At 37.9% G+C, this 16,493-nt stretch overlaps 1 protein-coding gene across 2 annotated transcripts; it reads left to right on the top strand.

The window, feature by feature from the left end:
• Positions 1 to 781: 781 nt before the first annotated feature.
• LOC145774707 (cornifelin-like) lies at positions 782 to 14,089 on the top strand. Of its 2 annotated transcripts, XM_082585998.1 has the most exons (4): positions 782 to 949; positions 2,008 to 2,140; positions 3,910 to 4,058; positions 12,684 to 14,089. In XM_082585998.1, the coding sequence occupies exons 1-4, from the start codon at positions 932 to 934 to the stop codon at positions 12,786 to 12,788; spliced, it is 405 nt and encodes a 134-aa protein (XP_082442124.1). In that variant the 5' UTR covers positions 782 to 931; the 3' UTR covers positions 12,789 to 14,089. The 2 variants fall into 2 exon arrangements, with proteins under 2 accessions (XP_082442124.1, XP_082442125.1); XM_082585999.1 differs by lacking the exon at positions 3,910 to 4,058.
• The last annotated feature ends 2,404 nt before the right edge of the window (positions 14,090 to 16,493 follow it).

The following is a 16,493-nucleotide window of genomic DNA, read 5'->3' on the forward strand; positions in this document are numbered from 1 at the left end:
TTAAAGTAAATTGGGTCAACGCTTCACCGTGCACAGCTTGGTGCAGAGGGTCAAGGCAGTGGTAATCATTTAGATGACGTGTGTTCGACTCAAAGTAAGATCAACTCTCTGGCTGAATGCTACAAGCGTTACAATTGGACGATAATCACTTAAACATACGAGTCACTTAAACTTAAACGTATGTTCTGATTGGTTGGCGGTGTCATCGGGTCTTACAGAGAATTGTCATGTCTAAGTGGCTAAGGTTAGTTTTAACCACTCAACTCAGTACAAAGTTCAGCAGATAGCGTCCCTCACTTACGCCACTGCCCAGGTAATGCCGAAACGTGATCAGGGTTTTAGAATAAAACTAAAAATCCTAAATGTATTGAAAGCGTGGGTTCTATGTGAGAAGATTGTTCTATACTCACCTTATTTCTATTATTCTGATTGTTTTGAAGGGCAATGAAAGAATATTTCATTGTATTTAATTATAAAAAATATACTTATGTTGGTCATAGCCAACGTCTTTATTTTCTCTCCCAAACTACAGTAGAGCCGGAGCCACTGATATAAAACCTATCAGCTCCGGAGCTTGAGCAATTGGTGTAAAGCCTGAAAGCTCCAGAGCCAGAGTCACTAGTGTAAAACATGTCAGCTCTTGAGTCGGAGCCTGACCTCTCTATTGGGCTTTGCGGTCTTGCAAGACAAAGATGCAACATTAAAATATTAAAAAAAATTTTGTCTTTAGCTACATTTCAAAGAATTAAAGATATTACATTTTTTGTTTTAAAAGCTGTAACGCTTTAAGGATATTCCTGAATTTACTTTAATTGCTATTTTGTGTAGGTAGCCTACAATTTTCTTTTGCATCTGAGAGCTCGAAATACAAAGATTTATTGACTTGGGCTTTACAGTGTGAAATCTATTTTGTTCAGTACAAACAACAGCCATGGAAATGAAAACATCGGTAACTTATTTTGGCATATAGTTTTTAACTTAAATAATACGAATTGCTTGTCGTAAGGAATATATTTAAACTGCACCCATTGTCAACAAGGAAGTTTTTAAAAATTGATTTTGTTTAAATTATTTTAAAATTTTGTTGATGAACCGTTATTCTTGAATTGAAAATCATTGCAGAGTTGTAATCAAGACCCAGGTTCGATTCAGGATTAAGTCAGACAATATTTAGAGTATCGTTTGAACCTTTATAATTTTCCTAAATGTTCGAGATAAGACAGAATTGCTATTGCCAATTTGTCTTCTCAAAGGAAATTTTACGTATCGGCCGAATTTGTATTTCTGTTTAACATAAGACCCGCTTTACAATATGAAAAGAACATAGAAAGAAAATTTGAAAAATTATTTCCCAATTAACAATATTAATAAACGTTGTCTTACTCGAGTCAATTCAACTCTATGTAGCTAAAAATAAACTTCGATCTGCTGGATCACCTCCAGATAAACTGAAACCACTAATTGACACCATGCAATTGTAAACATTAAGAAGATAAGAGTCGTCGTGTTGAGGTGGTGCTACGATGACGAACATATTTGTCCAAGCAATATCACTCATCAGAATAGCACTTTCTTACCGTCTGACTCTCATGCGCCGCTGTCGTCTTCCTATTCACTTTGTACTGTTTGCTTTCAGGTTAATAGATGGAATTGCTCTTGTACATCGAAACTGATTTTCAGCTCTATAAGAATGAACTGACTTGGGTGAAAATAAATTTATTTGTACAATAAAGCATGTTCCAATAACCGAGACTTTCATGTCAAGAAATGTGTTGAGTTTAACACTTGTTAGAAAATATTTCTTTAATTTTCCTACCAATCAACAGAAACAGTTGTAAAGTCATTTATCACAATGTTTCAAACATTGCTCTCATTTCTAGCAACGACCGAGCAATTTTTAACACATTTGCTGGATTGGGGGTTTGTTCGCGAGTTATTATCTATGTAGATTTCTTCCAACCATTTTACTCCTTACACTCCCAGATTCACCGTTTGATCGCATTTCAGGTTTACAACCCTCATTTTGATGAACCTGTCACACAACAACCCGCCGTCAACACCACAACAGTTGTGACGTCACAGCCGCGCACTCTCCAATGGAGTTCTGGAATATGTGACTGCACACATGACGCCAAAAGCTGTGAGTCAAAATACGAGCTCACAGACAGCAAATCAGTCGTTTTTTACATTGATTCAATGTCTGTAAAGGTAAAAACGACTAATTTGCTGTCAGAGACTTGTGCAATAAAGTCAACTAGTGCAACGCAAACCTGCCTAGAAAATCAGGCCTCTTTACATTGATTTAACATCTACAAACGTTGAATCAACTTGACAAAGACCTTATATTCTGGATGGAAACTACAGTTGAAGAATAGAATTGCTAATGAAAGAAATTGCCCTTCATCTAAAATTTTCATCAAGTTGGTTTGGTCTACTTTTGTGCTTGTAAAGATATTTTATTTTTTCTTTAAAGTGTCGTATCTCCAAATATATTTGTCTTCGAGGTGTAAAACTGTTTCAAATGGTGTTAAATTGATGGCTTATCTCTAAAGCAGTGGTTCTCAACCTTGTTTGTTCCTTGGACCATTTTTTTAAGAAAAAAATTCCATGGACCACTTTGTTTTGCTGACACCCCAAGAAGGCCATTTGTAGAAACTGTATTGTGCATAGGTCAGTGACCTCTAGCATCAGTTCTCTATCACAAGCAATATCTTCTACTGTAATTTGTAGACTACACTCAACCAAACTACTTGCCCCAGTTAACCCATTTATGAGTTGGGTCCTATACTACAAACTGAGTGGGGACCATTGTTGGATGTAGAAACAAATTTAGGGAAGGCAACAGATATTTCAAAGAATCAAAACTCGCAAGATTAAATAAGCAATGAAAAGTTTAGGTGTGGAAAAGAAACAATTATAGCAAGAGGTCTGGGGGTTTGAACCTAGAAAATTTTGGCAAATTAAAGTTTGTTTTGTTCGCTTTTCGTATATTTTTAAGTCCAATAATAATGTGCCTTTTTGTCAAGACGTAGTCTTGTAGTTGACCGAATTAATCAAATGAATATTGGAGTTCTCTATAGAGGCTGAGTGATAAGTTTTAGTTTGAAAGTGAACTTTCGTTTTAAATAATTTTTCTTTTACGGCCACAAAAGGATCTCAGAAAACTATTTCTTGACGGTTTTCCACTGCCGAAACTTTGAGTTTTCAATACCACCTGTCGGGTTAGCCTAAATAAGATAAGATTGTGTGAGTGGAAAAATTCTGCAAAAACGCAGAAAATTTAGGCTACATGTCTTGTACGGACTTTGGGAGGAGAGGCACGTGACTCTCTATGTCATTATAGGTGGGGACATATAGTTTACATATTTTGCTACAAAAGATCATGCGCATGCTTTGCAGAATCTGTGCAACGACTTGAAAATCTAATGATTCCTTAATTTGATGTTTCTGACACAAAAGCTCAATTTAATCTGATCATTTCTTTGCTATTGGTGTCCATTCTGTAAACCACTAAAAATCTCTTTGAATCACTAAACATTCCTGGTGGACAACCAGTCGTCCACCTGGACCACGTTGAGAGTCACTGCTCTAAAGTATAATATTGATCTCAGGATAGTTTGCTTTTAGCCACAAAATACATTGTTAAAGAAAACTATCGTGGTCCTGCACGCGCTTACGAGTTTATGCTTTTTGTTACGCATTTAATGACAAAGTAAACATTAAAATGACGTAATTTAATGAAAAGAGTAAACATCTCCAGAATGTCTCCATCAAAACACAGAAACTTGTAACTGTTTACTTGGGCGGAGGCTAGCAATCAATTTTATAGGAAATCGATTCACTAAATATTATTCCTTGTGCGGTATCTAAATGGAAAGTCTGTGCTTACCTAATGCTGTTTATTTAAAGGCTTCCTTTCTGCTTTGCCATGTACATCAATCTGTTATGCTGGCTGTATGGCCCAACGCATGGGAGAGAACTTCTTTATGGGTTGCTGCTTTGCACCATGCAGTTATTGGCCCATGCGTTCCGTATTTAGAGAAAAGCACAAAATTCAGGTATGATTATGCATGGCAACCCTTGTGCTAGGAACGCAGCGCGAGTCAGTTTTCTTTAAACTGAGGTCATAGTCCGGCCAAAAAAGTGTATCAGATTTGATCACAAATTTAATTAGCACTGTATCGTGTAATTTATGATCATGAAATTATGAAACTACGTAAAAGCAAAGACAAAATATTCGTTTAAAGTTTATGAACTGATTGCGCATAACATCGTTGGCCTGTTAAAGTTGGTAGGCTACTACATGTTTGGCACAAATGTGGAAACATCAAGTGATTTGAATTCAAAACTTACCTGCTTGCTTAGTTTAGCCTATAAAGTCACAATGGCCACAGGAAATCTCGTAAACTAATAACAACAAACAAATTATTGAAGATTTGTTAAAATTTTGTTTGCAATTTGTTTAGTTTGAAATGTTTCCTCATCTGAGTTTAGACATTAGTCAGGTTGAACTGTAGACTAATCTTAAATAGTCAATTAGTAAAGGTTTCATGTGGCGTTTTCACGCTTGAAACTCGTTATCTTTTAGCCAGCTTTTAAATATACTTCTGCATTGATAAACTGTGTGGAATCGGCCGGGTAATGCAGTCCATGGGTAGTATAAGGTCAAATGATCAACTGTTTGCCTTTTTTCGAAATTTAGACAAATTGGTTTGTTTGATTGCCCAACTGATGAAGATTGGTAGCAGTTTGGGCATAACGTTATGAACCTCCATTATCTGATCCATTCCTTTTTGTTGAATGTCAAAAAACCTGGGAGGGGTAGCGTTGGATCGTCAATAAAACAGTCAACTAGAACTAGCATGCATGAAAGCGTTTTCAAATTTAAACATTCCGCTCCTGACCTTAAGATCAATTGACCACAAAGAAGTTTACAATTATTTTACAAACATGCAAAGGAAAGTCGGACAAAGTCATTGTAATTTGGAAGTTAGTTTGTGGAAAATGAAAATATGCATGTAAAGTATTTGATGATGACGTAAACGAGGCCATGGCTATTATTTCTTTCCCTTTTTTTTTAAATATTTTGTATTTTCGGGTGGTAATATAGGCTATATATTCCAAAGTGCTTGTTAAATAACTTCAAAGAAAGTGTAGTCGACTCTATCTTTTGGGCAATGCACGAAAGTTAGTTTTAAGTTTGTCGTTGCTATGTCTTTTTATTTGACGAAGCTTTTGCAGAGAGTTTACTTTGTAGCCTACCATCTTCTTCTTCAATTTCCTTGCCTAAACCAGGCATTGACGGCCTCAGATAAATAATTAATTAGACCAAATATTCCTATAATATGTTGCATGGATGATTGTTTCTTTGTCTGTCAGGTGCCCACTTTACAAAAAATGTACCAGTTAAAGAGAGATGCTCCAGTCTTTGCTTTCTTATTAAGTTACATTACTGAGAAATTTATAACTTATTGTCTGGTTTTCCTATTTATTAACAGAGATCTGGTTTGGTTCACTTGGTGTAAAACTTCTTTATTTTTCTTCTTTGCAAGCCATGAAATACTCTAGACAGACAGAAATACTGCAAGCCATGAAATACTCTAGAAAAAACTCTAGACCTTGTCTAAAAGGAAATATTTGTATTGCAAAAAATGGGTTTCATTTGTTGGAAGCTTGCTTTTTCCTGGGCTGTTCTTACGTTGATCTCTGTTTCGTCTTTTGCATCCCAATTTACCATAGTACTGAGGTATTTTAATTTTTGGACCTGTTTAAGAATTTTTCCATTAACTGATAAATTACAAATAGGAGTTTCGGCTTCTTTTTCTTTGCTATGACCATTGTTTCTGTTTTTTTTTTTATTCAGTTCCATGCCAAATATCTTGCTTGTCCATGCCAAATATCTTACTTGTACCTTTGTACCATAGATATATGAATAAAACAACTTTTAAACGTTGTTAACACATTTTTGTGGCCTCATCAAATTTGATTTCTTTGATACGAATAGCATGGTTCTAGGCTATACCGTTCATCCATACATGAAGGAAGAGGCCGTTATACTGTACTCCCAAATCTTGATCTTTAACCGTATTTGTTAATGCTTCTTTTTGGCGGCAAGAGTTACTGGCCGAGACCATCAGGTCTACATCTCTCTTATTGCTAATTACTCCGTCGGCTTATATCAAATAACAACGGAAAAAGTATGCCGTTGGTCAAAAGCCTTATCTATCACTTCAATCAATTTATTTCGCAAAATATATTTGTGATTGTGTATTTTAGGTAGAAAAGGTGATAAAGAGTCGGTTTTTGACCTATTTTCGCCATTTCTTGGTCAAATTTCTCAGTTTACATTTTATTTTGTAAGTCTTCATGCGTTGAAGACAGAATTTCATCAATTTTTTTTTCCGTTTCTGTGCAAACAGTATTCCATGCACTTTTTGCACTACAAAGCAATTTGCGCAAATAACAAATTACCTTCCTAATTATTGTCTGCCAGCAAAGAATGACTCATAACGCGTCAGATCGCGACTCCCTACCCAGACAGCAAAGTCGACATTGAATCAATGTAAAAATGACGGATTTTGCTGCCTGGGTAAAAAGAATGGAATTTTCGCGCCGCCGACAAACACAAAATGAAACCGCACGCTGATAGTAAACTGTCAATCAAGCTATTGAATATCAGCAAATTTCTTGCATTTCATAACTGGCTGTGACAAAAGGTTTATTGTGAACTTCACAATTATCCGATACCAACATAATCGGGATTAAAAGTTGGGGCAAGAAAAAAAAGTAAAAGTCAAGAAATGTCAGGTTTCTAGCGTCACTGCTTCTATGTGAAATTGCTGAATTAGTAGAGGGCGAGACCATAGGGTCTACGCCAGTAACAGGTACGGTTAAACAATCCTACCACAACATGGTTCATGTCACACTATCGCTATTTTGCATTTATCAAGTGCATTTTTTTTTTAATAATAATCGTGTTTTCATTTGCGCCCATTGTGATAACATCCAGTACACTGCAATCACAGATGCGATACAACAGACGACAGGAAGCAGCGAAGTGACATATATGATCTTCGAGTTTGCTACTCCCTTGTTTTGGCTTGCCATGAAGTGTCTTTGCCGAGACACAGCCGCGTGCTCTGGAGCGGTGTCGAACCCACGTCCTTTCGAACGTCGTGCAGACGTTCTCACCACTCGGCTACGCAGCCGACATCAAGTGCATTTGTTGAACTGTTTTAACCCTTTGCTTTTCAACGTTTTTTTGGAAGTTAACTGCTCAAGGGGGGGCCGTTTTTGGATCAAATTTAATCAGCTGTTACGTGTTATCCGCTGATGCTATTTCAACAGAAGTTGCACTGGTGTGAAAGCAAATCATTTGTCTATAAGTTTGAAAAATCATTATTTTAAAATTTTATATGTTAAACTTGATATTTCAATTTTTGCAAAGGTACCCAAAAACGACAATTTTGATTTAACTTGCCGCTACTTAATTAACCGTGCTAATCCGATTTCATGCAAACTTCTAAATAACAAAGAGCTCGATCGAACGCACGAAGTGTGTGTGCGGTGTGCCGAATCATTGCATTGATTAGAATTTACGACTTGCGAGCAAATCTTATTGTAAGCTACTCACTGATTCTAAAATAATTACAGAGTAACATTGTTACACGAATTTGAAAAAAAACAAACTGCGTTTGTTGTTTTACATTTTTATCCTAAACTAATGCATTCCTAAACTCATGGCTAGCTTCTAGTTTTATGGAACCAAATTTCTCATAAGTAACACCTTAGCCTGCTTGAATAGCTGTTTACATTTTCGTTTGTGTATTTTAGGTCTACAATTGAGTTTGTAGTATGAATATTTTTAGTAGAGAGAAGACAATTGAACAAGTTGTTGAAATTATCTGAAATCTCTAAGTTCAAATTAGGTGCTTTTGAAATTGTGGATTTGTGTCAAGTCGCATCACAAATATCATGCAGGCCACATCATAGGCTAAGTCATTTCGCTTACGGGTGTTTATAAACATGACTCATAAATTACATCCACAAAAAATACAGCATTTACATCAACAAAGCTAAGTTCGAAGCTCACTTTTTATTGAAGATTGTGTCAATCAATTTGAAAATACATTGCCCCTGGTCCCGATAACATCTGCCCCGAACTTGTACTCCATGCTGGCACCGCCATGAAGTCTTGGCTGCGCAAATTCCTGTCTTCCTGCTTATGCCAACTCAAAATCCCCAAAATTTGGAGACGAGCCAAAGTAGTCGCGATCCCTAAGCCTCATAAGCCACAAGAGGATCCGAAGAGCTATCGACCTATATCTCTTCTCTGTATCCCTTTTAAAATCTTCGAACGTCTTATCTACACTAGAGTCGAACCAATTATAGACCCACTCTTGCCCCGGGAACAAGCTGGTTTTCGACGTGGAAGATCTACTGTAGACCAAGTCACTCTCATGACTCAAGACATCGAGGACTGCTTTGAGGCAAAGAAGAAGGCTGGTGCTGTATTCCTTGACCTCACAGCCGCATACGACACCGTATGGCACCAAGGCCTCACCTGCAAACTCCTCCGCCTGCTCCCGGACAGGCACATGGTCCGCATGATCATGGAGCTTGTTTACAACAGAAGCTTTACCCTCACCACCGGAAGTGGTAAACCAAGCAGGTTACGACGCCTTAAGAATGGCGTCCCTCAGGGATCTGTCCTGGCCCCCCTTCTGTTTAACATCTACATTCACGACTTGCCAATCACGGTATCCGCAAAGTACGCCTACGCCGATGATTTGGCCATTTTACACTTGTCGAATCAATGGGATACATTAGAAGAGACTCTAAACCAGGACATGTCGACACTTTCGGCATACCTCCAGAGATGGAGACTGAAGCTCAGCGAAACCAAAACAGTGACGACAGCCTTCCACTTAAACAACCGGGAAGCGAAGCGTGAGCTCAAGATCAACACCGATGGAAAAACCCTGCCCTTCTGCCCAAACCCTAAATATCTAGGGGTAGTCCTGGACAGGTCGCTCACTTACCGTCAACATTTGGAGTCACTACGCAAAAAGATCTCAACACGCACAGCTTTGCTAAGGCGTCTGGCCGGCTCAGGTTGGGGAGCCGGAGTCGATACCCTGCGCATTGCCACCATCGCGCTAGTTCACGCTCCAGCAGAATACTGTGCACCTGTCTGGAGCCGCAGTGCCCACTGCCATCAAATCGACACTGCCATAAACGACGCCTTGCGTATCGTGACAGGATGCCTGCGACCTACACCATCGGAAAATCTCCCTGTCCTTGCAGGCATCCAACCAGCTGAGCTTCGTCGCGAAGAAGCTATCCTGTCTCTTTCTCGTCGCGCTACGAACCCCAACCACTTGCTCTACTCAAGTCTATATGAGTCTGTGAACGAGAAACCTCAGCGACTGAAATCGAGACACCCATTTGTACGTGCCGCACAACTGCTGATGAAAACCGCTGAAGACCAATCCATCAGTGCGGCTACCTGGGCGGACCACCAATGGAGCTCGGAGTGGAAGAAGAACTCCTCAAGACTCCAAAGTTTCATCTCCGACACCAGCAACCACCCAACCGGAATGCATTTGCCAAGGAAGGCCTGGGTGCGACTCAACCGCCTGCGTACTGGCGTCGGACTATTCCGCTCCAACATGCACAAATGGGGAATGGCTCCATCCGCGATTTGTGAGTGTGGCATGGAGGAACAAACCGTAGACCACACGATTTGTAATTGCGCCATCTACCATGCACCAAATGGTGTGCGTGGTCTGCGTGAACTGGATAACAAATCAATTGAATGGCTGCTCGACACCTGCCCAAACATCTAAGTTAGACCGCGTCGCCGCCACTGCCCAAGGGTGGTAAAAGGCAGAGCCCCTCGACCCTTGGAGTGGCGAAGAAGGTTCAAACGAAGAAGAAGAAGAAGAAAATACATTTTTAGTCCGCCAGCGTCGAAATAATGTAACAGCGAATTGAGGAACGTGCGTAAACAAAGGAAATGTAAAATAACCCACAGTCAGCAAATCTACATAAATTTAACGTTTACAAATGTTGAATCAATGTAAAAGGACTGGATTGCTGACTGGGTCCTTATTGTTTGAAGCACTAAAACTACGCGTAAAAGCGACAACATCAGCAAGGCAGTGACATGGACTTCTAAATAGTAAAAAAATAACTTTTGACTTCACAGATAAAAATGATTATAACGAAGCTTCAAAGTTTGTCGTAAAACATTTTACAGAGATACAATAAACATAATCAGTTTGTGCCAGATTGTGAGAAGACTTCCTAGATTCTTTCCAACCATTTGCATGATTGCAAATTATTTTCGATAACTTTATATTGCTAAAAAATGGCTTCTTTGTTGAAACAACGTGGCTACAATTCTATAAAAAATTCTTAGGCCTACTACATTGAAGTAATGAAATTTTTTTTGTGATTTTGCTGATGACGTTTTACAATATCCGAGAAGTAAAAAATAATAATGATGAATTATTTTACAAAACCGTGGTTTGCAAGTGCTTCACAAAAAATTGTTGGGGGAAAATTTACTATTAGACGTAAAACGTTTGTAAAAGAAAATTGTCGGTTTACGTATTTATAATGTTTATTGCGCTGTTATCGAATTATAAACTGCCTGTATTGTCTACCTTTGTGGTTGCCGGCCAGCTTAGAGCAGCATGCAAACTACGCGTTTATGGTATTTGCATCGTGTTATGATTCTCGAAAATTTCCCACAAGGTCTTTATTTTTATCGTGATATTTTTGTGCCTTGTCTGTCCTGAACTTGAAGTCATTGTGCAGCACAATCCACATCGATTTTTAGACTCAGTCTTCATTGAAAATCTTTTGTGTGGTGCATCATTTCAAGTAGTGTCTTCCCCTAAACTGTTACACAAATCGCCCAGAACCATCGTGTTATCGTACAGCAGTTGAGAGCCCGTTATTGTATGTGTGGAAGTAGTACTGTAGATGTCTGACTAAATTCATGCCAAAGTCGAGCAAATTCTGCTTTCGGGATCCTTGCCGTTATTTACGGTATTTTTTGTTGATGAGTTTAGGCAGCATTTTTCCAAGATAAATGAAGACATCGGTATTGTTCGTCACTTAGATTTAGTTTTCTCAGCATTGTTTATTCATTCTTTGATCCACTAGTTTGTCCCACTTTTGGTATAATCGGATCGTTTATAAATGGCGGGCCTTCACAATAGTCGGCCTCTTATACGTTGGCGCAACGTATTCAGATGTTGAATCAATGATGAAGAAAGCTGATTTGTTGTTTGTCTTATGTGACGCCTAACTTTATGCCTCGTCTACAGTACAAAATATTTTGCAATGTACATTGTGTACATTGTACAATGTACATTTTGTTTGTAGGCCTACATTACAAAATATTTTGTAATGTAGATGAGGCATTATCATCTTTATTTTGCGCTCTTTGGAACAAAACACAGTGCACTGTGAAACAAAAATACAAGACATAACAACAAGTAGGCGACATAAAGCAGTGAAGGGACGCCATCGAGTTAGCTGCTACGTGTAAATGGAGCCTATCTCATAATTTTGAATGTATCTCACAATTACTATTTGCAAAAACGCTATTTCTCCGGCTTCTCCCAAAAGCATTTGCAGTGCTACATTTCCTCAATTGCAAGTTTTGTCAATGAGAGCATTTCTATAGAACGTTTATATCGAAACCAGGTTTTCGTGTCTTTATCCAAGAGAAGATTTCTTATTGTAACGTTTTTTATTCGTCAATGAATATTATCTGCTTGAAACAACTGTTTTGAATAGTTTGTGCCCTCCATAGCCTACTATTTTGATCGTGGATTGTTATTCTTCTTTGTAGAGCTGATAACGCAAAAAACGTTTGCTATTATTGTTTCTAATTAACAGCTTTGTGATCACTGGCTTTTTTTTGTAGCATAAGAAATAACGCGCTTTGTATTATTGAGGTCAAACCAAACAAAAGAAAGCAAGAGGATGCTTCTCTCTGCTCGCGCATATCGATGCACGACGCAATTATGAGCTTATGGCTTGTCATCGCAATGTAATCCATTTCACGCTTTGCTGGAAGTTAGCTAGAAATAGCAAAAATTCACCAAAATCTTGAATTTACAAGAAAACTACACAACTTTTAGCATCAAATTTAATATCATCAGATCCGCCTGGCAATTTTAGGAAAAGTCAAGAAAAACCAAGTGCATGGCGTTACTGTGCTTCAAATAATTAAAGGAAATATGAGGGGGGGGCCAAATCTGGCCTCCCTTTGAGGAGCAAAGTGTTAAGGACAGCTGTACGTTTAGCGGCACCTGGTGGATGAAATCATTTACAGACAACAACATTTCAACAATCGGAAATTCACTCTGTTAAACTAAAACTCGGTGACTGTAACGAGTGTAACACTCTGTGACCGGGCATCGGTCAGTGGTTTAGCCTCTACAAGTATGCAAAACTGCCAGAACTAAGCTTCCAAAGAAGCTTTCTCATTCCGAGGATCAGTATTTAATCAATCAATCAAGTCTCTTAGCATAATTTGTTAAGAATCGATTTCGCTATAATACTATAGAATCTTCACCTAGCAGAATAACAACAATTTTTTTTAGAATACATCTGTTAATTGTTTATGTATTATATAGTTTATATTATTTATATATTCGCAGGGGAGCTTGTGCAGGGACTTTTGTCTAATGTGTTTCTGTACAAAGTGTGTATTGTGTCAACTTTCCAGAGAGATGGACCGGTACAATTATCCTCCAAAGTGCTGAAAATGTCCTTGATTCAACTCATTGACTTGGCTTTCATAAACTCATTTCTTCTAATTTAATATTGTATGCCTTGAAAGGTTATTAATTTTTTTCTCAATATTTCACCGTCTCATCGTGAAATGAAAGTGACACAAGTTTTACATTATAATTTCCAAAAATAGGAATACTTTGATTTCCCAAAATGTTTTAATCAAACATAAAAATATCATCGTCTCACAGTAATGTGTTGTTTTTAGACATCATTCGGCGTATTATTAATTTATCATTCGCTGTTTATTCGTATGTTGTGTTACTGAGATAGTTATGAATTTTTGATAACTTTGTTTACAAACAACCGATTGTTGTAATAATTTTTTGTTGAAGTTGTTTCTAAAAATAAATCCTGTTTCTTAAGTAGCAACAAATTTGTTTTGACACGAGTCACTTCACTCTTTGACAGCAAATTTCTATCTGCTAGCAACTGCATCATCTTCAGTTAAACTGAAAGCAAACAGCACAAATAATCAAAATATGATGAAACTGCATTGTTGTCGGGATGACACTTGTCAGAAGATATTTCATTTTCATGACGCTTCCTTTAAGTCACTTATGAGTTGCACTTTCGCTTCTCAATTACTGAAGTATTCAACGATTGTTTGTTTTGTTTAAGCATTTGCATTATACTCACAATGTTGTTTCATTAAATTACTGAGTTCCCAACATTAATTTGTATATATTTATATAAAAAAGATAAATTTGCTCCAACGTTGAAGTGTTTGGCTGATTTCACCTAGAGTCGAACTAAGAACCAAGGACTTGGTTTGTCAAAGCTACGTGAGCCTGAGGCGTATTTTGTCAAAGAAGTGACATTTTTAATCCGACTAGTTTGAATAATAATAATAATGTTATGGCTTATTTATTGTGGCCTTATAATTGCTAAGGTTTTTTAGCGACATGGCTCATTTTTAATTTTGCATCAGGTTTACGACGTCATCACATTATTACCTGACTTATCCACACTGCGTTATGCAAGAAAGAACATAATCGGTACAGTTTTTAAAGTCTTCGGTATGACTCGACCAGGAATCGATCTCAGATTTACCAGCACCAGAGCCGAAGGCGGTAACCGCTCGGCCACTATGAGGTGGTAACTTGTTTAAATCAAAGTTATGCGCGCAAGGATGAATTCTTAATTTGCAAAGCCATTTGGTTTGTTCCATTTTTTCTTTAGCATTTTTTGACGTTAACATTGTGAAAAAAATGTGTGGTAATTCCTGATACATGGCATTGCTTCAAGGAATACATTTTGGCTGAACAGCTAAATGAAATAAAGTTTGTTGATTTGCAGGACTCGCTGATTCCTCTGTTCAGAACAATGCAGGCCAGATATCAAGTTGGTAAGGTTATCACACGCGTTGTTGGTATATTGAGATACAGTGAAAGAAGCGATCTTTGCACACAGTAAAGATTATGATCTCATTTGCATAAGTCAGTGAGTTATGGAGAAAGAAGGAACGTTGTAAGTGCAGTCTCCACAGTATATCACAGATGAGCCCACCGCTTAACAAACACTTTTAAACTGTTGTGAAAACACAATTATGATCGATACAACTTACGATTCATATGAACAAAATATAAAACATTTCTTATAATACTGATGACAGCAATATCAAACATATAACATAGTTTTAACTTGCCTGAATCTCCTTATTTGGACTTCGTGAAAAAAAAAACGTTTCATGCTTTGATCGAAACAACATTTCAATTTTTAAATCTAAATTTTGACAGGTTTGCGCTAAAGTATGCTCTGGTCTGGTGTGGTGTCGAAGAAAACTATCCAAGAAGTGGAAATTTTATTCACGAATGATTGAAAGTCTGTGCTGATATGTTCTAAGGGATATCTTGTAATTAGAATAACTTACCAAGTAGTTTAGCAAAAGCAACTTGGTCTGGTTTACTAGCCAATTTGAACCTTAAAGTCCAATTTGCAATGCGATAACAATTGTGATTTAACTCGGTTTAGTCAGTTTGAGTTAGGGTTTTCGTTTTTGATTTCTAGCTATAGCGCAGCAGGAATGTATGGCTACAAGTAGGCCAACAACTATTTCCACTGTGGAATTTTGCAAGAAAAATTCTACTTAACCCTTATCAGCACATGCGTTGACATTTTGTCAACATCGACTTTTTTGTGTGAGATTGCTCTCGCCCCTTATGCACTACCTCAACAACATTCAGTGACGAAGGAGAACTTCTGAGTAGCTTACTGCTGTAGCGATTTCAAAACATTAAATTGTTTCAACAATGAGTTATTTGCGTTTTAACTTAATCGGCACATCTGTTGACAAAATGTCAACAATCAAAAACTATTGGGGTTTGAAATTTAAAGCCACTATGCTGTAGCTAGCTATTATCACAAAGTGATAACCGGCGACGTACAGGAAAGTTGCACGTGTATTTAGTGAATCGCTGACTAGGTCCTAGTCAGACTGGAGTTATACTGCCAGTTGGAGTTAGACTGCCAGTCTAAAAGGAATTCGACTGCCAGTTGATATAACTCAGAAGAAAAATTCTGCCTAAGCAGTTGTTGGAAACGTTTGCCTTAGCTCTAACTAGCTCTTACAAGATTTTACATGTGTATTCGCTCTTACATGAAATGCTAACTATTTGAAATTCAAAGGTTTTTTTCGGTTAATTACAGTAAGGTGCAAATTTACAGACAGAGAAGATTTTCATTTCAAGTGGCCCTAAGACAACTGCAAATAACTTCTGATGATGTTGATACCGACTCTAATGCTGAGGCTAACAGTAGTAGTGAATGTGAGTCCATCCCAGATGTTGATGAACTGCCTTTAGCAGAAGGGGAACTGTCCGATATAGATGTCTTTGAGGAAGAAAGTGAAGATGACGAGACTGGTAGTGATGTAGATCAAGAATCTAACGATGGTTCCTCAGAAGATGAAGATCAAGTACCAATAACAGCTGGCAATGCAACCTATTATGCAAATCCTTGTCCAGGCAGGCTCAGAAGAAAAAATATATTGACGCAAAAGCCTCGGATTGATGCTGCTCCTGAACATGAATTGGATGCCTTCAAATTACTGTATTTTATCGGCCTGAAATCATACTTCAGATAGTAGGCTACGTGAGACGACAGAAAAGCAAGGGACGTGAGACACGGATGTAAGCTGTTGCCTAATTCAAAACACAAAAACTTCACAATTGAAGAAGTTGAGGCAGGTCTTGGAATTATGATACGTGCTGGCTTGCACAGAGATAACTTCACCGATTTACGTCGATTGTGGGATCCTCTTGATAGTAGGCCATTTTATGGAGTGGCTATGGCACTAAATTGATTGAAATTTCTGCTAGGATGCATGCGTTTTGATAACTATCGCAATCGACCAGAAAGACAAATAGACGACAGGTTTGTTGCTATTCGAGAGGTGTGGGAAGCATTCACCAGCAATCTGCGCAAAGCCTACATCTCTAAGAAAACATTGACTGTGTATGAACAACTGGTCGGAAATCGAGGCAAAGTTCCTGGCAGAACATACCTGCAATCGAAACCAAGGAAATATGGTGTACAGTTCTTTTGGCTGTGTGAAGCCACATCAGGTTTGCTCTAAGTCGCATTATTTATTCCGGAAGAGAACCCGACTCGGCTCCTCACAGAAATCTTGCAAGTGATATAGTGATGAACCTGTGTTTTATTTACTTTGGTAGTGG

This window comes from Aplidium turbinatum, chromosome 7, assembly GCF_918807975.1.
Source record: "Aplidium turbinatum chromosome 7, kaAplTurb1.1, whole genome shotgun sequence".
Lineage (NCBI taxonomy): Eukaryota > Metazoa > Chordata > Ascidiacea > Aplousobranchia > Polyclinidae > Aplidium > Aplidium turbinatum.

Bases quoted from the DNA above. Each gene is read 5' to 3' on its own strand.
- LOC145774707 (XM_082585998.1), top strand. The intron at 2,141-3,909 runs GTGAGTCAAAAT...GTTTATTTAAAG, and splicing joins CACACATGACGCCAAAAGCT to GCTTCCTTTCTGCTTTGCCA. The intron at 4,059-12,683 runs GTATGATTATGC...ATATATTCGCAG, and splicing joins GAGAAAAGCACAAAATTCAG to GGGAGCTTGTGCAGGGACTT.